Source organism: Pristis pectinata, chromosome 15 (genome assembly GCF_009764475.1).
Source record: "Pristis pectinata isolate sPriPec2 chromosome 15, sPriPec2.1.pri, whole genome shotgun sequence".
In the NCBI taxonomy this organism is placed as follows: Eukaryota; Metazoa; Chordata; class Chondrichthyes; order Rhinopristiformes; family Pristidae; genus Pristis; species Pristis pectinata.
Window position 1 is genome coordinate 26,034,329 of NC_067419.1, and position 25,803 is coordinate 26,060,131.

A 25,803-nucleotide genomic window follows, 5' to 3' on the forward strand; every position below is an offset into this window, starting at 1 on the left:
TAGCTTCTGGATCTGCGGTCATACATCTAGGTAGCTGCAAGATGGTGTTCACAGCTAACAACATCCATATTTTCCAGCAGGTTGCCATCACACTGTGCTGCAACACAAATGAAAAGAGCTTTGCATCTGATTAGTAAATTTTTAATCATCAACAGCAACCTCCACCACCCCCCTCCCCAACCTCCACCAAGGGTACAGTTAAGTGCAGATTTCTCAATGTAACAGTTCTATCAATTTCAACTGACTGTTCTCTCCTCCAATGCTGACCGGTCTGTCATATTTCTCCACCGTTTTTGTGTTTTACTTTCAGCCAACCAGCATGTGCCTTTTTTGAAAAAAAAAAGACCTTCTGCAAATCACTCGTGTTTTCAGTACACAGATAAAGCTTCTGCAGACAAAAGACACGTTTTAATGGCTGATTGATTCCAGTACAATAAATGAATTGATTTCTTCATCATTATTTAAATCTGGCTGTAGACCACACTGTTTCCACACCTTGCAAACAAAAAATCAAATTGTAAATGGTTTATTATTGTCACATGTACCAAGGTCCAGTGAAAAAACTTGTCTTGCATACCATCCATACAGATTAATTCATTACAACAGCGCATTGAGGTAGTACAAGGTAAAAACAATAACAAAGTGCAGAATAAAGTGTTACAGTACAGAGAAAGTGCAGTGTAGGTAGGCAGTAAGGTTCAGGGTCACAATGAGGTAGATTGTGAGGTCAAGAGTCCATCTTATCAAACTAGGGAACCATTCAATAACAGTGGGATAGAAGCTGTCCTTGAGCCTGGTGGTATGTGCTTTCAGGCTTTTGTATCTTCTGCCCGATGGCAGGGAGGAGAAGAGAGAATGTCCCTGGTGGGTGGGATCTTTGATTATGCTGGCTGCTTTACCAGGGCAACAAGAAATGTAGACAGAGTCCATGGAGGGTAGGCTTGTTTCTGTGATGTGCTGAGCTGTGTCCACAACTCTCTGCAGTTTCTTGCAGTCATGGGCAGAGCAGTTGCCATACAAGCCGTGATGCATCTGGATAGGATGCTTTCTATGGTGCATCAATAAAAATTGGTGACGGTCAAAGGGGACATGCCAAATTTCACTCCTAGGAACTTGAAGCTCTCAACCCTCTGGATCTCAGCACCATTGATGTAAACAGGAACATGCGCACTGCTCCCCCCCCCCCCCCCCGAAGTCAATGGCCAGCTCATTTGCTGACATTGAGGGAAAGGTTGCTGTCATGATACCATGTTACCAGGCTCTCTATTTCCTTCCTGTACTCCCCACGAAAATGAAATTTCACATGTTGCAGATCTGAATTTGATTCCACAACCCCCAATTAGTTACACTTGAACAACAGAAATCCTCTGCCACAACCTATTTTTCTGAAATTGCATAAACATTACAAATAACATTTTACTTCCCACAATTGAAGCGCCAATTAAAATGGATAGTTTTGAAGTCAATGGGAAAAGAATGGAAAAAAAATTGGTCAGTTATTTTCAAATTGGCCTGCAGCATGTAATATTTACTAAGTAAGAAACTCTGTTAGAAGATAACATTTCTAATTGGTAATGCAGATCAACACAAAGTCGCCAATCTCCAAACGTGATGGAAAGAGATTATGTCAAATGAAGGGGTTAAAATGTGTACGAATTATTAAAAATGATACTTGATTTGGTTACCATTGCTCTCTGTCCACGTGGGTCTGAGCTCTCACGCATTAATAAAAAACCCTTATGACAGCTTGCAACAATGGTCACATTTTCAATGCACCTTCACGAATCACAGTCATGGAGGGCGCTTTCTCCGAGAAAGACTTACTGTAAGCAATGCTTTCTCAGGTAACTTGTAACCAATAATAACAACATGCATTGATACCAAAATAGTTTAGTTCTCCACAGCGACTCCTGTGAATGGTTTGTCGTCATGAAGGTTTTAAAGCAATGCATTGCTTGTGCCAATTTGACCGAGCACCTATGTGAAAGGAACCATCACTTGCATTTCCTCTCGGATCATCAGTCAACGTTCTGACCTCACTCCTGGTCGATTTTTACCTCAAACGATAAGTAAGTCTCACGCTCCCAATCCATCCGGTCCACTGGGAGTGTAATCGTGAGATAAAAATCGACATTCGGCTCTGTTTAAATTCCAGAGAGATTTGCAGTAAAGCCTTGGCCAAATTGCCGAGGGAAACGGAAAACCGCGATCCACTGATCGGTGAGCGAAACTCGAGATGTGCCCCGGCAATTTATTTGTCCAGAAGGCGCCAAAATCGGGATTTAACTAAACTAATAACCATAGATTGGCAACTTCTGTCTGACCTGGCAATCAACGGACATCCATTCACAAGAATCCCGAGAAGAATGATACTAATACATAAATCTTTCCCTCCCCAAGTTCCGACAGCGCTCCACGATTTGCCCTCAGGCTAGTTTTTAAATATTCATAACGGGCGGCGGTGGGACAACTTCTGCTGAGAAGCTCAGATTTGTTAAATGCCGCCGTAGTGGTTTATTCCAGTTTTTTTATTCCATCGTTCGCTATTAAAAGCGATTTTAATATCAATTTTCCATCGATCTGCTGTCCCGCTGAGATGCGGCAGTACCATCCACATTGTGCCGCTTTGTTATTACGCTCAGAAAAATGTTAAAAAATCAAAATCATTCCTCTTTTGAAGCGTGCACAATCTGTTTTTAATGATTAATGGAAAGGAATGCTCAGACCTACTTATCCTGTTTACAAATTTATCCGTCTCTAAACTTTACGCAACTCGGACCAACATCCAGATTACAAGGAGTGACATCGGAAGGCTACAAACCTCAGCCAGATATAAGTGGGCAGTATTCTATAGAGATGTGTCTATGCGTATTCATAATATTTGTTTGCATGGATAACAGGTTTATTTTGTAAAGACAATTCAAATATTCTGATCAGCAGATCTAAAATAAATGGAAAATGCAATAAGATGAAGCAAAACAAAGGCTGGGATGGAAAGCTCAGAGACAATGTTTAAAAACGTTTGCGGAAGGTTAAAAAGGAAAGGTAACGGGAGCACAAAGCAGTCGGGGAAGCCAGTGCTTCTCCCTCTTCCTCTGAGCCAAGGACATATTTAACACGAGCAAGGAAAGAGATAATTAAAAATAGGCAGCCCAGTTATAACAGACGAGAGGAGCAGCTCGCGCCCTCAAAGAAGCGGCAACGTTATCATGTTACGCCGGGTCAGTTCTTCGCAGCTTTTTTGGACACATCGCTTTGCCTCTGCACCGACCGCAGGCACCAACCGCACTCTCACAAACTCATTGCAATTCAATAGCAGGGGCACAAATCACGCAGAGTAAAGCCGCAATTCACTCACCGACGCCGTATTTTTCATTGTCTGTAGGTATCCACATTGTCGAGACAGATAAACGATAAATGCATATGTTTGCACAACAATAAAACTTGTCCCCTAACGTGCCCCAGTTATTGAGCAGTTTATCCGCGGGACCATTGTTCAGACTCTGGACGGGCAAGAACCCTGCGGGCGCAAAGGCTGCTGGGAGCTGTAGTCCCACTCCGTGGCGACCACGACGTACTCTGAGAACAGCAGTTTCCCCGCTTGAGGGCGGCGCGTTGTTTTCTGGGAGATGTAGTCCCTGAACGTGTCGCCTCGACTCCGCGCCAATGAAAGATCGGACTACAACTTTCCCAGATCACCGCGCGAAATCATTGCCATCGATTTCGGTTCGCGATTGGCTGCGGATCGGTTGTTATGGTTTCCGGGGGGGGTGGCGGGTGACGTAAGACTGATAAGTGGAGTGGCGTGATGGCGGCTCTTGGTACCGCTGGCGCTGGAGAAGGTGGTAAAACCTGCAGCGTGAACCGTTCCTTGTTACTTGTGTTGGGGCAGGGGGGAGGCGAGCGCGTTGTCAGTGATGGGTTTGTAGTGAATGGGATGGAACTGTAGCCGTAGTCAATGGGTGGACGTCAGTCGTGGACGACGTCAGGTCCTTTAGCCATGTTTTACTGAAGCATTAGCCGTTGTACTTTGAAACTGAAGTGAGTCTCACTACACGCAGTCATCGGCTTTCTGTAGAGCATTCTGGGGGCATCGGGGTTATTGTAGAAAATCCCGGAATCCTAGCAGTTCAGGCTGCGTGTGCAGAGAAAGGGTTGATGCCTCAGGTCGGTGACTGGGATCATTTTGGTGTCGAAGGTCGACGTGATGAAGAGTCGAAGCCCAGGTGGATAAATTGGGATGAGCGAGGGATAAATGTGTTGCAGTTCATTTCTCAGAAACAAGGATTCCCTAGATATTTTTTAAAATCAGAAAATACTGGAAATGTTCAGCCGGCTTTAGGCAGTAACCAGCTGCTGAACCTAGCTGAATGTTAACGTTTCTGATGAAGGGTCTTCGTCCTGAAACATTAAATCTGTTCTTTTTCCGCTGATGTCCTGAGTGTGTCCAGCATTTTCTGTTTACATTTTAGATTTCCAGCATTTTCTGTTTACATTTTAGATTTCCAGCATTTTTTATTTACATTTTAGATTTCCAGCATTTTTTGTTTACATTTTGGATTTCCAGCATTTTTTGTTTACATTTTGGATTTCCAGCATCTGCAGGCTTTATTTCTATTTTCAATTCTTTATTCGTATCAATGGGATATTTGATACAAAGATAACAGAAGATTCCGTGGTACACTTCTAAGCAACGTCTGAACAGTAGCACATTTGAGTGTTACCTGGATTACCTGGATTTTTAAAGTGTGCATTTGATTTTGTTCTTTAAATTGCAGCAATTCATTGAGGTTTCTTGCCACCAACTTCTCAATGGTAATTCCTACAAAAGAACTTTGTTTTTATAGCACTGCAGTCAACAATACAAATTACAAATGTGCATTACCTTACTTATTTTTTTCCATACTAGTCCTAGTCAATAAATAATATTATAGCATTTGAAATGTGACACAATAATACATGAAGTACTTGTCAAATCTAGCCTATGGACGTTTTTTCATTATTTAATCTTCGGATGTGGGCAGTGCTGGGAAGACCTACTTGGCTTGAAAAGGTGGCGGTAAACTGCTGTTAGTCCTCTGGTAAAGATTGGCATAACATGTCTTTTGGTGAGCAGTTCTGGTGTTCAGATGCAGCGATGAAGGAATGCCAATATATTTCCAGTCAGGACGGTATGTGACTTGGAGAGAACCTGCATTTGGTTCCCAAGTTCCTGCTGTCATCCCTGGTGGTAGGTGTCTGAGATTTGAAAAGTATTATCATTGTAATCTTGAAGAGTAACAGTATTTTATTGATGATGCACATTGCAGCCATTGTGCTCCAGCAGTGGAGGGAGTGAATGTTTAGACTGGTGATTTGAATGTCAATCAAGCAAACTAATTTGCCCTGAATGCTGTCAAGCTTCTTTAATGTTAGTTTTGCACTCCTGAAAAGTGGAGAGTGTTCCATTGCACTTGTGACTTGAACCTTGTAGAAGGTGAGAATATTCTCATGGAGTTACGTGGTGAGTTATTCCCTGAAGGATACCCAGACTCTCATCTGCTTTTTCAACCACACAATTTACACAATTTGAGTCACAGCTCTAGTTGAATCTCCAGGAAGCTGATGATGGGTCACTCAGCAATGGTAATGCTGCTGAAGACAAGAGTGGGTAGTGGGCAGTCTATTGTCAGAGATGGTCATTGTCCGGTGCTTGTATCGTGTGAACATTACTTTCCAGTTATCAGTACATATCTGAATGTTGTACAGGTCTTGGTATACTTGGGTGTATTGTTTCATTTTTCTGGGGAGGTGAAAATGGAACTGAACAGTGTGCAGTCATCTGCAAATGTCCCAGATGGGACCTCATAAAATAAAAGTCATTGAAACAGCTGAAGATGGCTTTGCCAGGTTTCAGCCACAGGAGGGAAAGTTCTTTGGAGGTGTGTATATATGGTAGTCTTATTATGGTACAGAATGTTGTCCAAGGATCAGGATCAAATATGACATCAAGGTTGTGGAAAAACTGGTTCAGTTTCAGAAACTTGCTGGGCAAGATAATGGAGAAAATAGCTTGGGAGAGGAGGAGGAGGAGGTTTAATAGTCCCAAAGCTAAAGATTTTGATATCTCAAATATTTAGTTTTATGAAATATTTCTTCTCATCCAATGCTGGTTGTCAGAGAAACAGTTTAGTGACAGTAAAGGGGTTGACAGGTGGTGGTGAAATAGAGATGAGAGCTGAGGGTTATCAGCTTGTGTGTGTATGTGTATGTATGTATATATGTGTGTGTGTGTGTATGTGTGTGTGTATATGTATATATATATGTGTGTGTGTATATATGTATATAAAAAACAAGGTTGTCTATTTTTATGTATGTCCAAGTAATATAAGTATTTGATATCAAGTAAGCCTTATCTTTGAATCGTATCTTTATGTTGTGTATGCTATGATCTGTATAAATGTATTCATATAATTTACAAATATTATCGTTCTTGCTGATGGGGAATTCTATTACACAGTTCAGGAAGAAGAGGGCAAACAATAGTCTCTGTTGAGTTAGCTGATCCCAGACAATGTTTGTATAGTGTCTTGGAGAAGAGAGAATGGCCAAGGTTGATGTTTTGATTTCTCAAGTTTTTTTTTACGGAAATACATGCAATAATTGCTCCTTATTGAATTCTGATTGCCAGTGATCAATTTGTCTGTTGAAAGCTCACCTGTTAACAACATGCTAGTGCAAAGCATTGATGGGCTGTTTATGCAGCAATAACCTATCAGATAGTAATACCCAGGTTGTTAGAAATCAGAACCTAAAAAGAGCTATTCTACCTTCCAGTGTTAACTTTTCAACTGGATCTTTCTTCTCATTCCCGTTTCCTATATTTCCTTGATAAAGGCAAAAAACACTTTTTATTCTGCCTTATTTCTCATATTCTTATACATTACAAACATTGCTTTCCATTTAGTTCTGTTGATTTTATAATTTCATTCTGCAGCCAAAAGGTGAAGGAGGTGACGCACTTTGAACAGAATAAGGCACAAAATACACAGCATAATGTATATTTTAAGGGTTTATAGATCATTTGCTTTCTCCCACTATGATTGCATAAATCTGTTGATTGTTATTCAACACCATTTCAAGTAGAGCTCTTGGATTGAACAACCTCTCCAAAGAAGGGGCAAAGGAACTATCTAGTGGGGTCTAGGTGCTGCATCATCAGAAGCCACATACAAGCAAAATACGGCCATTAGCTGATTATTTTTAGTTAAGACAATCCATGATTTTTGTATGGTAAGGCACTAACATCTCGAGGGGAATAAAAGAGAAGAGTTACTGAATGTTGGCACATGTAGAGCAGAAAGATGGTATAATTTGCCCGATTACATGCAAAGCAATACATTCTATGGAGTAGCACTGAATTAACAACATTAAACTATAGATTAACAGAAATCTCAAAGTTGTTATTTGCAGTGATAGACTTTGATAGTTTTGTAGTTAAAATAACTGCAAAATCTGAGCCAGTAAATCATAAATGCTTTATATCCATGAAACAAATTTATTCACTTTTTTAAAAATATTATTATTCTCATTGACATCTTGAGAAAATCCAACTTGCTGTGGTCAGAAGCTACCTCTGACATGTTTGATACTAAGAAATGACTAGCCCTAATGTATATATGCTCCTCCCCATCTTCAGGCTGTTTTTGATGAACTGACCAGGAGTTGGCATCCACTGTCATCCTTGAAGTATTGAAATGGATTTCCCAACCAGGATGGGATAGTACCCACCTTATCAAAAGCATTGCAAACTTTTCCTACAGACCAAAGGGTTTGGGGGATAGCATTGGAAGTGGTACCTGGATAGGAAAGGTTGAGAGGGATATGGGCCAAACACAGGGAAGTAAGACGAGCTCAGGTAGTTGGGCTGAAGAGCCTGTTTCCATGCTGTACAACTCTGACTCCGTAGCAATAAGTTAACTAATGGAATGAATTTTGTGTTGGTTTCAGAAAACAAAGACTGGATATTGGAGCCCCTCTCCTTGCCAGAGCCAACGTGTAATGCTGTTCAAGACTCAACCTCCTTACTGCTGCCATGCATATTCTGTGAAGAATGTTATCCTGCAGAAGAGAAGGAAAACTTACTCAGGCACATGATTCTTGAACACAAACTGGTGATATCTGATGTGAAACTCATTGTAGATTTTAGAAGGTCTGATGGTTTTGCTTTTATTTTAATTGTTAAGCTATCTCAGCTTTTGCATTAAGTGAATTATTGTATATTGATTGACAGTGGGGATGAAAAGGCTTTTTTGCAAGTATATATAAAAAAGAATTAAAGCGTGCAAGTATATTAAAGTAAATCTTGTGGAGTTCACTTCTGAATTATACAAGAAAGTGAGGCTGAAAATGTATGATGTTCCCCTTTTGTATGCTGTCATGGCTTTTGTGTAATTATCAGGGTATTCTATCTGTACCAAAAAATCTTTCTAAATGAGGAAGAATAATAAAATTGTGTGTTCAGTTTTGGTAAGAAATTGAGCCTGAAAAAGTAATGGTGATCAAAATTCTTATGAATATCCCCACACAGTGCTTCTATCACAGCACAATACTTTTCTACTGATGCAAGTAGATTTCCTTTATAAATCATCCCAAATGATGGGATAAACATTTACTAACGTGCAGCATTTTAAAATTTCTCCTGACCGTATTGACAGAAAAGAAATCGTGGGCAAGTTGGTCATATTACAAGAGCACAGCAATGTGCTCCACAGTAGTGAGGTATTTCATTATTTTTTTTCTCTCACTTGACAATCTGGATTTTTTAAGTGGGAGTAAAGGTAAAATGCTGATTGCACATTTGCAAAAAGAATTGAAAAGTAGAGCACATTGCTCTGTGGATAAGATTGGTAATTTGCATTGGCCTGGTGTGAATATGTTTTACAGCCTCAAAAAAAAATTGCAGTTAATCTCTTGTATGTCAAAATGGTATTTCCTTTCCCAAAGTTATTTGCAATTCTGATCAATGCATTATTATTACATAAGTTGCAGTTTTACTTCTTGTGCCAATTTATAGGTGCAATGTGCATGAGATAGCTAGTGCCATTATTTAGGCTTCTAGAAATTGATTTAAACAACAGCATAACATACAAGCACTTCAGTGAAACAATTCTGATGGAACAGGTTCAAGATGATACAAGTTACCTGGTAAAAGGAACAGTGATTGAAATTGTCACTATATGATCTGGTATTGTGAATGCAACAGGGATTGCTTATCAACTCACTTAATAGTTGTCCTTTTGCTGTACAACAGCAAAATATTACATCTTGACAGCTCTCTTCTATTATGGATTTTCTACTTCCTTAATTCATTCATCTTATCAGATTAAAATGTTAAATCAGATTTAAATGTTGCACAGAGGGCGAAATAAAAATTGGGAAAGGAAGATAGTTTTTTTGTTTTAAATCTGGAACACAAATTGTGAAACACCATATTTATTAAATTATTTTCACAAATGTTTGGCAGTAATTATGATAGCTCACAGTATTATAATGGATTAGTGAGTAACTACAATAACTTCAAGCTGCTGCATAGATTCCATTGCTGCAACTATTAACAAGGCACTGTTCTAGTCTAGTCAAGTGGAAGGATAGTGTATGATGCACCAAGACTTCAGGTTTCCAGTTTTCTGGAAGTTGTTGTCCAATTTAATCTTTATTGATGATAAGCGCTGTTATTCTTTCCAATATCCTCAATGCAAAATCTAGGCCTTGACCTTGAGTTTTTCTAGTTTTATCTGCTTTTGCTATTGTCACAAGTCCTTGGTATCTGATATCATTGGATTTGGCACTGTAAATTTATAAAGAAAACGGTTGACATAATTTGCTTACACTGTCTATTGCTTATCCTATTGCTGCATTGTGTATTACTGAACTAGCACATCATGTTTGAGATGTGCACAGATACCATTACAAAATGTCAGAGGCTCTATTAAATATATCTTAATATATCCTGATTGAAGTTAAGCATGATATTTGTCATATTTAAACCATTCTGAGCTGTATGTGCATGACTTGCTGTACCTAATTAGATTTTATTTATTTTTGATGTAAATGAGGGAGAAATAATAAGGAAAAATGTGGAAATTGTAGCAAATAAATTTGTCCTTGAACAGGGATTATAATAGCGAAGAAAAATTGAATTTGGCCAAATGTGTCATTAAATAAAATGATTGCTGTATTGGACAATAGTTTTTTTTAAAAGAAAAGAGCTCCAGTGGGATGGTAAACAAAGTGGTTAGTTTCCACAATTGAAAGAAATACTGTTAAGTAATTTATTCAAGGAAAACAAAGAACGACCCAGTCTCCCATATTTGACTAGTGGAAGCAGTGTATATTAAAACCTGATAATCCACTATTTGATAATTCAGAAATCCTGATTAGTTCTGAATCTAGCTCCCCGTAAACTCACCGGGGCTCTGTTTCCCATGCTCCCTTTAAATTTACTGGGTTAATTAATAAAATTAATTGAAATTGTATAGGGATATTAAGAGGAGTAACATCCAATAATCTGGAATATCTGCCACCACCAAAGTCCTGAGCATGCTGGATTTTGGGAGCTATGCTATAGTGAGTTTCTATAATAAAATATAGCCTTTTTTATGACCTCAATGAAGTGACTGCATTTTATCTAAGGCAGAGGGAATGATCGGGTACAGGTAGCTTCAGATAAGTAATGAGAGTGAGATAAATGACACCATAAAGAAGTAATTTAAAAACGACACTTAAGAGAGGAATAAAATGGGCAAACTATTTTAAAGTAAATTTTCATGATTGACAAAGTGTTAACATTTGTAATTGACCTTAAGGAAAGCTGTCCACGTCTGTGGTATGGGTTTAACCTTTCCACAGTTAGTTGGTGTCAGGCATCATATCCAGAGCCATGAAGTCTAACTGGCTGAGCAGCCCATCACATATTTTTTTAAAAAAACTCACACAGCAATCTAGGAAGAAAAAGTAGTGTGTTAATTTAAGTGGCAAGAAAATAGCAGTTCATGTAAGTGTGACTTGTATTTTGTTTTGTCTGTTTTAAGATACATCTTGTATTGGAAGAAAAGATTTACTGAGCAACCAATAACAGACTTCTGTAGTGTAATAAGAACCAACTCCCAAGCTCCTGAGGGTAAGATGTTTACTAAGGAGTAATTAATTCCCAATTTAAATTGAATTATGGATGGTTATAGTAGGTTACAAATGTGGTGAACTAAGGGTGAAACAGGGTGATTAAAAATGTCAAATAAGAATTTTAAAATAAGTTTGCAAAGAACATTAACATCTGATAATGTTTTAATAGAGGAACAAGCAGACTACTACCTTCTATGCGATGTTTTACCTGAAGATCGAGTACTTAGAGAGCAGCTTCAGCAAAAAAGACTTGTAAGTGATCATGATGAAAAATGATTATCCATTCAGAATTGTCAAAAATGTGGTTTAATTGACTGACATGTATGAATTGACAAGGACATTCAAGGATCTGTTTTAAACAGCTATTGATGATGGTTGTAAGATTTAAGGTGTTCATTTCTTCTGGGTAATGAGTCTAATCCAGCTGAGTACATCATTGTATTTCTTATTCTAATTTAAAAGCTATATTCTGTGTTTGTTCAGTTTATGAGAACATTTTGTACTTAAAACACAAGGTGCAATGTGGCGTTCAGAAATCTTTTAATGCCTTTTGAAAGTTAAAACCTCAAGTATCTAAATTCAGTGTAACTTTCAGCATTATATGACTGCCTTAGATTCTTAAAATCTAGACATTCACAAAATATGGTAAGTTGGGCTGTGTTACAGCTATTATTGAAATCAAAAACATTCAGAAAACAGCAAAATTTCACGTCAGAATGAAAATGCATTGCTAGAATTGTTCTATTAAAAGTAACCATTGAAACATACTTACATTTATGAGATTCAACAGGATTTTGCAACAAATAGATGATGACTATGACTGCTTTTTGTTTTAACTTGTTTAACAGGAAATCGTTGTTTGTAATGTACAATATAGTTATGTGATTCAGACTAGCACTGAAAGTCATTACAGCAAAACTTGTATTCCTGGAGTACATTTTACTTTCCATCAGTACAGTTATCAAAAAAGGCTAACTCCATGAACTATTATGGAGAATTCTTCCATATATGCCTGGATGTAGTTCCTGTTATTCAGTTTATTCAATGATTTTTAATTAATCTGCCAGATTGAAATTTAAACAAGCTTATGCAAACAGAGTGGCCTATTTTTATGAAGATTATCTGGGAGAGAAAAGAGATCTCAGTTTCAGCTCAAATCTGTGTTGACATTGGCTGGCAGTCTGATTTGGGGAGAGGACAGTTGAGACGGAAATATACATATCATTTGGATGGGGGTCAACTGTGAGTAAATAAAGATCAAAAAGCTACTGATGCTGGAAATCATCAATGAAAATAGAAAATGCAGATAGCATTCAACAAGTCAGGCAGCATTTGTGGAAAGAGAAACAGAGTTAGACGAAGGTTCCTCAGCCTGAAATGTTAACTCTTTCTCTTACTACAGATGCTAGCTTACCCACAGAGAGCTTCCAGCATTTTCTATTTCTACGTCAGCTGGGATGCCTGTTTGACCAGCATGTCACCTCCGGTTGTTTCAATTCAATTCTGTAGCCACCTTTATGAGGTAGCAAAGGATGGCTTGATTGTTTACTCTCCAAATCCAGCATTCGTCATTGTCCTCGGCCAAAAAATAGAGAAATGTGCCAGCAATTGGAGAGACTAAATGTGACTGTCTTTCTTTCAATGGACTTCACTATTATCCTTTAGTGTATTCTAGATAAAGAAGCAACGGATCATGATGTAAAGAAATTCCTTGGCTCAGTAAAAATGCTATAGGGGAAAATGTGGTCAGAATCATAAAAGATAAAATCCAATGGTAAAAATTTAAAATATAGTTTTTGAATAGATGGAAAAAATGCTTCAGCCTCCATGGACACTACCAGGGAGTTAAAACCAAAATTGTGCCCAAATCAGCAATTGAGGACTGTGGACCAGTTTAATACTGTTTGTCATACATGCAGTTCATGGACAACTGAATGTAACCATCTATGTGCAAATCGTATCTGAAACTCTCCGCTTGACTTCCTTCTCCTGGTTCTTTCTTGTAACTAATGTCACTTCCCCACACATTTGTCTTCAGTTAGTGACCTGTAAACTACAATCATTCCCTCTGCACAAAAGCTTATTGAATCCACCTGAGCATCATGGTGCCCTCGGTGGCAAAGCTGACTTGACCAGGATGTGTCTGCAGATAACCTTTAGAACAAGGAATGTGAAACAACTGATGAAGAACAAATTCCTCTGATTCACCCTATGGATAGTGTATGAGTTACCATGCTGAGATTGGGCTTGCAGCTAACCTTCACTACAGGGTTCTTTAAAATAACACTTATTCTATGTAGCTTGTGGAAAGGTGGAGACATCATTGCATAATGTCTAGAATTGCCTTCTCTCTAAACTCTGGCTTGGTTCAACAACTCTGAACTCAGCAAATGTGGAATCCATTCCTTGGTTTTGTAGGTATTCATTAACTTAATTTAAGATATAAATATTTATTGAGTTAAAGACTTTCACAAACATTCCATTTTAATGGTGCCTTTGACAACAAGTGGGCCTGTGGACAGTCAAAGCTGCTTTCTCATTGCAACCAGCTACATGTGCTGAGTGAATCCTGCACTGATCTGAGCACCAACCTCCCAGATGATTGAATCTAGAACCACAGTGAAAAGAAACATCATGGTCCAGGACACAGGTGACAGATGATCTTGGGCAGTGCATGATGTGCCTCATCATTTATCCAAGCTATTTGAGAGGAATTTGTTTTTCACTTCAATTGATTCCCATTCCACTTTCTATAGGAGATCTGCAGACGTATCCTGATCAAGTGGTCTGCAGCACAAAGGGCACCATGATGGGCAGATGGATTGTACATGTTGTTGTACAAAGATAGGTTGGTTACAGCTTGCAAGTGTTATTACGACACAGAAGGGAGCTATTCTGCCAGTCAGATCTATGCCAGTTCTCATGAGTCCTATTCCCCCTTCTGATTTCCCTGTAATTTTGAAACTTACTTTCTTCCTTGTCTCCATTATGTTCCCTTTTATTCTTTCCCCACTTACCTACACTAAGGGGTAATGTACAGTAGCCAATTAAAATATCATTAAGTTAAAGAAAATCATTTGGGATGTGAGAGAAAACAGAGCATGCAGCAGACTCTCAACCAGTCATCACAACGAAACCACTTGGGGTCAGGATCCAACTCTGGTCCCTGGAGATGTGGGGCAGCAGCATTAACTGTTGTGTCATAAGTGAAAGCAGATGTGTGAGGGAGGAATATTGGGGAGGGAGGTTAGGTGCATGGCCACATGATTGAGATTGAGCTGTGTTGTGAATCTGCGGTGTTATCCCTAGATGATTTTTAATGTACTTTAATCTGTACTTTAATCTGCATTTTTACTAAGAAACACTTGAAAGTAAGAAATTTATTAGGGAGTAATCAGTAGTTAATATTGTTGTCAAACATATGCTGTTTGTTCTTCTGATATCAGGAGCTGAATAAGAATTCTATTTGACTTGTATCTATCTTGTCTATTTTTGTTCTGCCCAAGTTTTTTGTTAAATGAATGTGTTTTTAAGGAATTTAAGTAAAAGATGAAAAGTTCAAGGCAGTCAATAGTGAAATAGGATAATGCGCTTCGATTTGGACAATGTTGGATTGGAGCAAAAATACTTAAGTGCTACATCCCAGATTGGGATGATGTAGGATTGTGCCTATACTGGAGATGCATTTCTTGTCACCAAAAGTCTTTACCAAATGACGTGCAGGATGCATCCAATTGTTTTTCCTTATGGTTATTTACATTATAGGTTTGTAAGTACTTGAAACTAAGTCACTGTTTCATTACTTGTAATTGAACTGATGTTTGGTCTAGAGTATACATAAAACCCTTTTAAACAAAATATGGCATAATTCTCCTTTAGTTTCAGCAGTACTTCAGCTTCTGAAAAAAATCTTGATTTACTGTAGGCATCACTGTAGCAGTTCAAATTTAGTTTATGGAAATGAAACTTTCCTTCAATGGAAAATCTGAAGAGTTTCACTAAAATACGTCATTGCCAATAAATCTCACTTGTGTACAAGATTAACCCCTGCCCCATCTCCATTTGGGGTCTTCAAATTTAGGAGATCAGTCAGATGCTAGGAGAGTAGAAGCCATTCTGAGAGTGGAAGTATTTACCCAAATCCTGTTTTTATGGTATTTCTACCTATTTAGAAGCTTGGTCTTAATGAATGTGTAAGCTTAATGGTAATTATTTTTCATTTGTAATGCCTTCCTATATCTGCATGTTTTCAAAAAAACGAAATGGAAATCATTTTGTTGGACTATTCAGGAAAGTTGGATTCTAGTGCACTTGAATTTTTTTTAAATAGAGAGTTTCATTCCTGTGAACTGTCCATAACCCGAACAGTTTGCAAGTTGGAAATACAGCCATAGAGTCCCCACCGAGCAGAAGATGCCTGAAGCCCTGTAGCAGCCGGCAAATCCATCCCGCCAGACTCCTGGATGAAAAGTTCGTTCATATGTCCTGGCTGTACATAAGTTGGTTGTTCATAAGCTAGGGATGACCTGTAGTAATAAGTAAGAATCAACATAGAAGTGCTAATGAAAAGCAGCACAGAACAGGTCATTGGCCCATCCAGTCAATGCCAGCTTGTATAATCCACGTCAATCTCTTTTTTCATCTAAATCTATCAGCACCGACCCTCTATTCCCTTCTCCCTCCCACTTGTCCCCTTTAATACATCTATACGATGTATTATAGTAGTGAGTTCCACCTTCCCATCAGTGTTTGGATGGAGTTTTTTTTTCTGAATTCCCTATTAGATTTCTTGGTAACTATCTTGTATTGATGGCCTTTGGTTATGCTTTTTCCCACAAGTGGAAGCATTCTCTCTATTCACTCTCTCAGAACTTTTCATCATCTTAAATACCTCTGTTCGGTCACCCTTCAACCACTTTTCTCAGGATAAAAGAGACCCTGTTTTCCATGCTTTCCTGATGTGTTTATCTTTGCATTTCTGGTATTATTCTTGTCAATCTCTGCACTCTCTCTTGCCTGTAACTGTTCATCCAATGCCTATTCTTTCCCAGGTACACATTAAAACAATGATTTGCTATTTCTGCCATCTCCCTATCGATAACTGTGGGTTTGTTCTATCAATCCATTTATAGCCCTATTCCCACCCCATTATTTATTGATGTGTCTGCAAAACATTTTGCTATTCAGTTTTATGTTCCATAAAATATAAACAGCAGATTGTAACTTCTGTTTAATCAAGAAAATTTCAAGCACAATAGGCCATGAGGCCCATGCAGGCTAAAGGAGAGTTATTTAGATCAAGTGCATCTTTTTGTAGGCTATGGTAGATACTGCACTCATTGGGATATTTTCTTTTACATGTGATAAGGTTTTCGATATTCACCACCCTTTAGGCAGTGTTTTTCAGATCCCCATGGTGATTTTTTTTTCCTACTGAAATCTCCATCAGTCCTGTTGTTTGTTGCCTTAAATCCTTGGTGCTCTTATTAGAATTGATGAGTATTTTAAAAAAAAACAATCATAATCCTCCAGCTGGAAGCATTTCTAGAGATTTGACTGACTTTCTGACCACATGATATTTATCTTATAAGTGTTGGTTGCACTGCAACTCATCTCAAAGCTACAGCATTTGGAGATGGTTGTAAGAGTCATGTTAAAATGTACTGGAACACATTAAGTTACTGATTCTTACACTTACATTTTAAAATGATACAAAATGCAACTTAAATTTAAAATGTAAATGTAAGAATCAGTAACTTAGGTTTTTAACAATGAGACATTCCAATGAAACATTGCAAAATAACAATTTCTCAATAAAATTGTTTATGTCTAACACAGAATAACAGGAATTTCCTGTTATCCGTTAGTTTTTGGACCTGATGTTTGTGGTCTGATTTATAATCACATGCACCAATGTGGATAGGCAATGGAAATGTAAAAACATAGCTCACAAAACATGAGTTTTTCATTAGTATCTTGAACTTTCCAAATACTATAAATAAAATAAGGCATTGTCAGTGCCCTTTTCAGGATGTCTTAAAGCATTTTACAGCAAATGGAGTACTTCTGGAATATAGTACTGTTATTATGTAGGAAACACAACAGCTAATTTGCACATGCAAGGACTAGGACCAGACCATTTGTTCTCGTGCAGTTAATTTCAGGATAAATATTGGCCGACGATGGGCATAACTTCCTTGCTTTTCTTAGAAATAGTGCATGGGACTTTGGTATCCACCTGAGAAAGCCAGTAAAGCCTCAGTATTATACTTGATTTTTAGCCTAGATTGTTATGCTCAATTTGTTTTGGAGGATGTTGAATGTTCTGGCAACCTTTTCACTCAAAGGTGAGAGTGGCACCTACTGACCTACAGATGACATAGCTGCATGTCCAAAAAGCAGGCATTTATGTAGTACCTTATGATACACCCAAGAGGTGCTTGTTGCAATGTACTTAATGCTGCTATTGTTATCAAGTGAACATAGCAGCTTGTCTACTAATTCTGATATTTATATGAAATAGTAGGAGGCCCTTTGGCCCATCTAGTCTAGGCCAATGTTTGGTGCAGTCCCTTCAATCCCCCCACCACCCCCCCCCCCCCCCCAACTCCTTTCCTATTTAAAAACACTTTCATTGGAAATAATTGAATGTTTACAGGGTATGTAATGTGGTCTGAGGGAGTCATTACTGGCCAGAGCAACAAGAACAACCAACAATGTATATTTTACATCTCATCAACAAAAGTACTTGAAACAATGCTGCACCTTCTCAGAATTGAATTGAATTAGTGCTAGAGTAGTGTGCTTTTAACAGTGGATCATGACCATTTTGAAGCTTGGGATAAAGGAATTGGGGGTTGGATTACCAACAATGTAACCTTGTTTCTAAGCAGTGCCCATTTTTTGTTGAGAGAGTTCAATATCCCCCAATTCTCTTTCATGACTCTGTGCTCTCTTAGCATGAAAATGTCAGGTGGGGTCAGCTAACTTATTTTTAATTAACTCCACTTATTTCTCCTTGGATCTACTGGTAACTGATGTGAGCATAATGATTGCAACTTTGCCATTTATGATGATAAGGAGATTCTGTTGGACTATTTAGTCATTGACATTATCTTCAGAACTAAATCTTTCAACTTGGTTTGAATTTTAAACAAAGATGAACTGTAGTTATAAAGATTTGTAATATCTAGTATAATGGAGATGTAAGAGACTGCAGATGCTGGAATCTGGAGCAACAGGCAAACAATCTGCCAGAAGAACTCAGCAGGTCGAGCAGCATCCAGCTGGGGGGGGGGGGAAGCAGTGGAAAGAATTGTCAATGTTTAATATTTGGTTTAAGATTGGCTAGCTTTTTCCACAAATTGAGATGGAAAATCCAAACCTGGCAATACTATCTTATTCTACTCTTATGTTCACTAAATTCCCTGTCAGAATCATTTTGGAGGTTGAAGAATATTTCAAATATCCCTCCAGAACAAAGGCCTTCTTGACTCATTTTCACACCCACTCCTCACCTTAAATCTTGCAGCTGGACTAATTGTACTTAATCATCTCATAGTGAGTATTCACACAGATGCTTCAGTTATTACCTGCTTCTCCCTAATTTCCTATAACCCTTTACTTATTTTCTATTTCACCTCTGCTCAACATTTAATAGGGTTATCTACTCTGAGACCCACCGTCTATATTTATATCCTCACAGAAACAAAGAAAAACTACAGCACAATTCAGGCCCTTCGGCCCACAAAGCTGTGCCAAACATGTCCCTACCCTAGATATTACTAGGCTTACCCATAGCCCTCTATTTTACTCAGCTCCATGTACCTATCTAACAGTCTCTTGAAAGACCCTATCATATCCGCCTCCACCACCGTTTCCGGCAGCCCATTCCACGCACTCGCCACTCTCTGAGTAAAAAAAACTTACCCCTGCCATCTCCTCTATATCTACTCCCCAGCACCTTAAACCTATGTCCTCGTGTGGCCACCATTTCAGCCCTGGGGAAAAGCCTCTGACTATCTACCCGATCAATACCTCTCATCATCTTATACACCTCTGTCAGGTCCCCCCTCATCCTCCGTCTCTCCAAGGAGAAAAGGCCGAGTTCCCTCAGTCTGCTTTCATAAGGCATGCTCCGAATTCCAGGCAGCATCCTTGTAAATCTCCTCTGCACCCTCTCCATGGCTTCCACATCTTTCCTGTAGTGAGGCGACCAGAACTGAGCACAATACTCCAAGTGGGGTCTGACCAGGGACCTATATAGCTGCAACAATACCTCTCGGCTCCTAAATTCAATTCCCCGATTGATGAAGGACAATACACCATATGCCTTCTTAACCACAGAGTCAACCTGCGCAGCCTCTTTGAGCGTCCTATGGACTCTGACCCCAAGATCCTTCTGATCTTCCACACTGCTAAGAGTCCTACCATTAATACTACATTCTGCCAACATATTTGACCTACCAAAATGAACCACTTCACACTTATCTGGGTTGAACTGCATCTGCCACTTCTCAGCCCAACTCTGCATCCTATCTATGTCCCTCTGTAACCTCTGACAGCCCTCCAAACTGTCCACAACACCCCCAACCTTCGTGTCATCTGCAAACTTACTAACCCACCCCTCCACTTCCTCATCCAGATCGTTTATAAAAATCACAAAGAGTAAGGGTCCCAGTACAGATCCCTGAAGTACACCACTGGTCACCAACCTCCACTCAGAATACGACCCTTCAACAACCACTCTTTGCCTTCTGTGGGCCAGCCAGTTCTGGATCCACAATGCAATGTCCCCTTGGATCCCATGTCTCCTCACCTTCTCCATAAGCCTTGCATGGGGTACCTTATCAAACGCCTTGCTGAAATCTACATCTACTGCTCTCCCTTCATCGATGTGCTTAGTCATATCCTCAAAAAATTCAATCAGGCTTGTAAGGCAGGACCTGCCCTTGACAAAGCCATGCTGGCTATTCCTAATCATATTATACCTCTCCAAATGTTCATAAATCCTGCCTCTCAGGATCTTCTCCATCAGCTTACCAACCACTGAGGTAAGACTCACCGGTCTATAATTCCCTGGGCTATTCCTACTCCCCTTCTTGAATAAAGGAACAACATCCACAACCGTCCAATCTTCCGGAACCTCTCCTGTCTCCATCGATGACGCAAAGATCATCGTCAGAGGTTCCGCAATCTCCTCCCTCGCCTCCCACAGCAACCTGGGATACATCTCATCTGGTCCCGGCGGCTTATCTAACTTGATGCTTTCCAGAAGTTTCAGCACCACCTCTTTTCTAATATCTACATGCTCAAGCTTTTCAGGCCGCTGCAAGTCCCCACTACAATCCCCCAGATCTTTTTCCATAGTGAATACTGACATAAAGTATTCATTAAGTACCTCCGCTATTTCTTCCGGATCTATACACACTTTCCCACTGCTGCACTTGATAGGCCCTATACTTTCGCGTCTCATCTTCTTACTCTTCACATACTTGTAGAACGCCTTGGGGTTTTCCTTAATCCTGCCCGCCAAAGCCTTCTCATTTCCCCTTATGGCTCTCCTAATCTCTTTCTTAAGTTCCTTCCTTTTAGCCTTGTACTCTACCAGATCTCTAACATTGCCTAGCTCTCTGTACCTTTTGTATGCTTTCCTTTTCCTTTTGACTAGATTTATTATAGCCTTCGTACACCACGGTTCCTGTATCCTCTCATGACTCTCCTGTCTCATTGGAACATGCCTATGCAGAACTCCACACAAATACCTCCTGAATATTTGCCACATATCTTCCGTACTTTTCCCAGAGAACATCTGTTCCCAATTTAATCTTCCAATTTCCTGCCTGAGAGCCTCATAATTCCCTTTACTCCAAGTAAACACCTTTCTAGTCTGTCTGTTCCTATCTCTCTCCAGTGCTAACATAAAGGGGATAGAATTATGATCACTATCACCAAAATGTTCACCCACTGAGAGATCTGACACCTGACCAGCTTCATTTTCCAATATCAAATCAAGCACAGCTTCTCCTCTCGTAGGTCTATCTACATACTGTGTCAAGAAACCTTCCTGAACACACCTAACAAACTCCACCCCATCTAAACCCCTCACTGTCTGGAGATGCCCGTCGATGTTTGGGAAATTAAAATCCCCCATCACAACAACTCTGTTATTCTCGCACCTTTCTAGGATCTGCTTCCCTATCTGCTCCTCAATAACCCTGTCACTATTGGGCGGCCTATAAAAAACACCCAGTAAAGTTATCGACCCCTTCCTGTTCCTAACCTCCGCCCACAGAGACTCTGTAGACAATCCCTCCACGACGTCCACCTTTTCTGCAGCCGTGACACTATCTCTGATTAACAATGCCGCTCCCCCACCTCTTTTGCCTCCCTCCCTATCCTTCCTGAAACATCTAAAACCCGGCACTTGAATCAACCATTCCAGCCCCGGAGCCATCCAAGTCTCCGTAATGGCCACCACATCATAGCTCCAAGTATCGATCCAAGCTCTAAGCTCATCCACCTTGTTCACAATACTCCTTGCGTTAAAATAGACACATCTCAAGCCTGTCTGAACACTTCCCTTCTCTATCACCTGCCTATGGTACTTACTCCTAGCTTCCTCTATTTGAGAGCCAAACACCTCTTCCCCAGTCTCTCCAGTACGGATCCCACCCCCCAACAATTCTAGTTTAAACTCTCCCCAGTAGCCTTAGCAAACCTCCCCGCCAGTATGTTGGTCCCCCTGGGATTCAAGTGCAACCCGTCCTCTTTGAACAGGTCATACCTGCCCCAAAAGAGGCCCCAATGATCCAGAAAATTGAATCCCTGCTCCTTACTCCAATCCCTCAACCACGCATTTAATCTCCTCCTCATTCTGTTCCTATACCCACTGTCGCTTAGCACAGGCAATAATCCGGAAATTACTACCTTTGAGGTCCTGCTTCTCAACTTCCTTCCTAATTCTCTATAGTCTCTTTTCAGGACCTCATTCCTTTCCCTACTTATGTCGTTGGTACCAATATGTACCATGACCTCTGGCTGTTCTCCCTCCCCCTTCAGGATATCTTGGATGCGATCTGAAACATCCCGGACCCTGGCACCTGGGAGTCAAACTACCTTCTGAGTTTCTTTCCTGCGTCCACAGAATCACTTGTCTGCCCACCTAACTATAGAGTTCCCTATCACTAGTGCCCTCCTCACTCCTTTCCTACCCATCTGAGCCACAGGGCTGGGCTCTGTGCCAGAGACACTGCCACTGTTGCTTCCCCCAGGTAAGCTGTCTCCCCCAACAGTACTCAAACAGGAGTACTTATTGTCAAGGGGTACACCCACAGGGGTACTCTCTAGTACCTGACTCTTCCCCTTCCCCCTCCTGACTGTGACCCAATTGCCTGATTCCGATGGTCCCGGTGTGACCACCTGCCTATAACTCCTCTCTATATGACCAGACGAAGATCATCGAGCTGCATCTCCAGTTCCCTAACACGGTCCATCAGAAGCTGCAGCTCAACACCGGCGCAGACGTAGCCTTCCCAGAGGCAGGGAGACTTCGGGAACTCCCACATCTGACACTGAGTACAGGAAACCGCACTCATACTCCTTCCTTAACTCAAGTCACTTACCTTTCCTCGCCCCTTTACGCCGAAGACCGTTGAGCCAAAGCCCAGAACACTCTGCTCCCTCTCACTCCGCTGCCCACTCCGACGCTGCCCGCTGGAGAGGCTGTTTGCTTTTTAAACTGCCCACGCCGCACCTGTGCAGTCCAGCCCCCACTCTACTGCTTAAAACTTTTAAAACACTTATAAAAGTACCTTATAAAAAATCTAACCCTAATAATTACAACCCTATTAAAAACTAACCCGTATAATTAAAACCCTAATAAAAATGATAAAAAAGAAAAACTTATCTGCTCCGAAGTCCTCCGAAGCGAAACCCACGAAGCCTCTATCCCCTAACTCCTTAACATGTGAACTTTAAAATGGCTCTCTGTGGGAACACTATTCTTCTTCCTTTCATTGGTTTAGTAACCATCCTCCTCTGAAAGCATAGCCTTCAACCTTTCATTTTCTTGAACTTCGGGAGGAATGTCAAGCCAAAATTATTTCCCTGTGTCAGGGATTAGATTAAGTGGACTGCTTTTCACCAGAAATTAAAAGAAGCTCTAATAGAGCTGCAAAAAATTATACAGTATTTTGATGAGGTGCGTGAATAACAGGCACTTCTTCAGTCTGTCTCTTCAAGGCATATATTTAAAGTCCATCTGAAGGAACGTGAGATTGTGACATTTTAACGTAATGCAGAAAAGTGTAGCCATGTAAGACCTTGCTAAGAACAGTGATAGAAGCGGGGTCCATAATTGTTCCTAAAAGATAAACATCTGAAAAATAAAATGTATAAAAAGTTATGAAGGAGGTTAGTGAAAGGGGCTAACTGAAATTGCTTTCAGAGAGCAAGGGAAATACAGTCACCAAAATGTTGTTCAGGACTGCCAACTTCATGGTTTAAAAGCACCCCTATACTTTAGAGTCACGGAGAGGGATACAGCACGGAAACAAGCCCTTTGGCCCACCAAGTCCACACCAACCATTGGCTACCCATTTACTCTAATCCAACATTTAATCCCCTTTTTTTCTATATTTTCGAACATTTCATCGACCTCAAATTTTGTCTCTCCAATAATTCTATTTTAATCTCCTCAGTCCATTTTGATCACAGCTTGTTTGCCCTCCTTGTCCTTTACTGTGCATTTTTGCTTGGTTCCATTCTTTCCTGTTTAGACATAAAACGACTTGCGTTGACTCCTCTTTCTGCTTCTGCACTGTTGCCATTAGGTGCCTTCCAAAGATCTATTCTTGGCACCTTCCAATTTTTCTGCCCTTTGGCAACATCGTCTGAAAATAATACAAGTTTTTGTTTTACTCCTAGATTGATAGTGCACAATTCTTCCCACCCATCGCCATCTTTAATGTCAAATATCAATGTTATTGGACCATATCCATGTATCAAGTTATCAGACCTATTTCAAATAGAACATCTGAAAACCGAATCTATTTCACTTGCTTTGTCAAATTAATTCAATACTAAATGAACTGTTGTAATAACCTGTTGTGCCTGAAACCTTTTTTTGTCCATGTCTGTAGCATTGTATATTCCTACCATTGCCTCAGTTTACCACCATTAGAATCCTTGTCTTCAATTTAAATTTTCTTCAGCTTCATCTTCTTGATTGATGATTTTCAAGGCTTCCAAGATTTGCAACTTATCTAAAACTCCTCCATGCAGTTACCTATCACTTTTATTCTCACTTTCTATTTGTTACTCATCACTGGAACACTTTCACCGGTCTCTCCTGCCTTTCCCCACTGTATCCCTTCAATTTCCACCAGTCCAACTTTTGTTTCTGTTCTGTTTTGTCCTCTGATTCTGACCACCCTTGTCATCCACTACACAATTTCTGTCCTCCACTTTATAGTGATGCTACAACTTTCACCAATATCATGCCCAACATTTGCAGATCTCATTGGAAACTAGCACTACCCTATCACCTCACTATTTCTCCTTCCATTTTTAAGAGCTTCTACAAAACTTAACTTTATCAAAATTGTGTCTTCCATCTTCATTTTATTGTTGTTTGATGCATGTTTCTTATTTATGAATCATAAAGGGTCATTTCATATTTTAAAGCTATGTTGTGTTATTTTGTATGCATTAGAGGTTTCTTGTCTGAGTACAGTTTACCTATTGTTTTGTTTTTGAGTATTCTTTGTATAAATACATGGCATATACGTGCCATAAATTTGGCAGATATATTAGGGACATTTAAGAGACTCTTAGATAGACACATGAATAGATAGAGAAATGGGGGGGGCTATGTGGGAGGGAAGGGTTAGATCGATCTTAGAGCAGGATAAAATGTCAGTACAACATTGTGGACTAAAGGGCCTGTGCTGTGCTATAATGTTGTATGCTCTATAATGTCATCTGGGAGGACGTGTGTTTTATTAAATAAGCATTCCATAAGCTAATTGATCTGATCGTCTTTGCTCACTGTTCTTAATAATAAAAATAGCACAGGCAGGATTGGTTTTCCTAACTCATTTCCTTTTTCACAGGAAGAGGTATTGGAACAGCAACAGCTGGAAAGAAATGACAACAATTTTTATCGTATCTGTATGTTTTGTAATGGAGAATTTGCAGGAAACAGGTCTGTATTTTCTAAAGCATGTATGGTTTTATTTGGCCCAGAGGAAGATTCAGATGAACTTTATGAATTTTTATCATCGATAACGTTTTTCAGCCAAGCTTTGAATTAAAAGTTATTAAGCTGCTTGCCACATGATATAATTAACTTGGTACAATCTTATTGAGAGAATTCTCAGTCCTAAACTATTCGCGCATTTGCGTATAAATTACCACATGGTTCCAATTTGTTTTTCTCTTGCATTAGAAATTCTCAACCTCAAATAGCCAGTCAGGTTCTGTGATTTCCTAACTCTTACCTCCCACCCCCTCCTCTTTCTGTAATACTACAATGAGCAAATTTAATCATGCTTCCACACATGTCCAATTTTGGTGTTGATGTATTTAAAAACTTTTAGATATTAGAAATTTCTGAGAAAAAGAATTGATCAATGAGTT

At 39.6% G+C, this 25,803-nt stretch overlaps 2 protein-coding genes across 20 annotated transcripts in view; one reads left to right on the forward strand and one right to left on the reverse strand.

Annotated features, from left to right (window-relative positions):
• Positions 1-3,575, reverse strand: part of LOC127578488 (dedicator of cytokinesis protein 4-like) — a 719,988-nt gene extending 716,413 nt beyond the window's left edge. For all 17 annotated transcript variants that reach the window (XM_052030584.1, XM_052030581.1, XM_052030587.1 and 14 more), the window contains exon 1: positions 3,359-3,575. In XM_052030584.1, coding sequence (XP_051886544.1) covers positions 3,359-3,395 — 37 coding nt within the window. In that variant the 5' untranslated portion in view covers positions 3,396-3,575. The remainder of the gene's footprint in view (positions 1-3,358) is intronic.
• A 212-nt stretch (positions 3,576-3,787) lies between these two features.
• The window catches only part of znf277 (zinc finger protein 277), a 47,122-nt gene continuing 25,106 nt past the window's right edge, over positions 3,788-25,803 (forward strand). Inside the window, exons 1-5 of one of the 3 annotated variants that reach the window (XM_052030142.1) lie at positions 3,788-3,842; positions 7,990-8,191; positions 11,073-11,161; positions 11,333-11,415; positions 25,278-25,369. In XM_052030142.1, the coding sequence (XP_051886102.1) occupies positions 3,809-3,842; positions 7,990-8,191; positions 11,073-11,161; positions 11,333-11,415; positions 25,278-25,369 (500 nt within the window). In that variant the 5' untranslated portion in view covers positions 3,788-3,808. Of the gene's footprint in view, positions 4,227-7,989; positions 8,192-11,072; positions 11,162-11,332; positions 11,416-25,277; positions 25,370-25,803 lie in introns of all 3 variants that reach the window. The other 2 variants (XM_052030143.1, XM_052030144.1) reach the window with 2 other exon arrangements.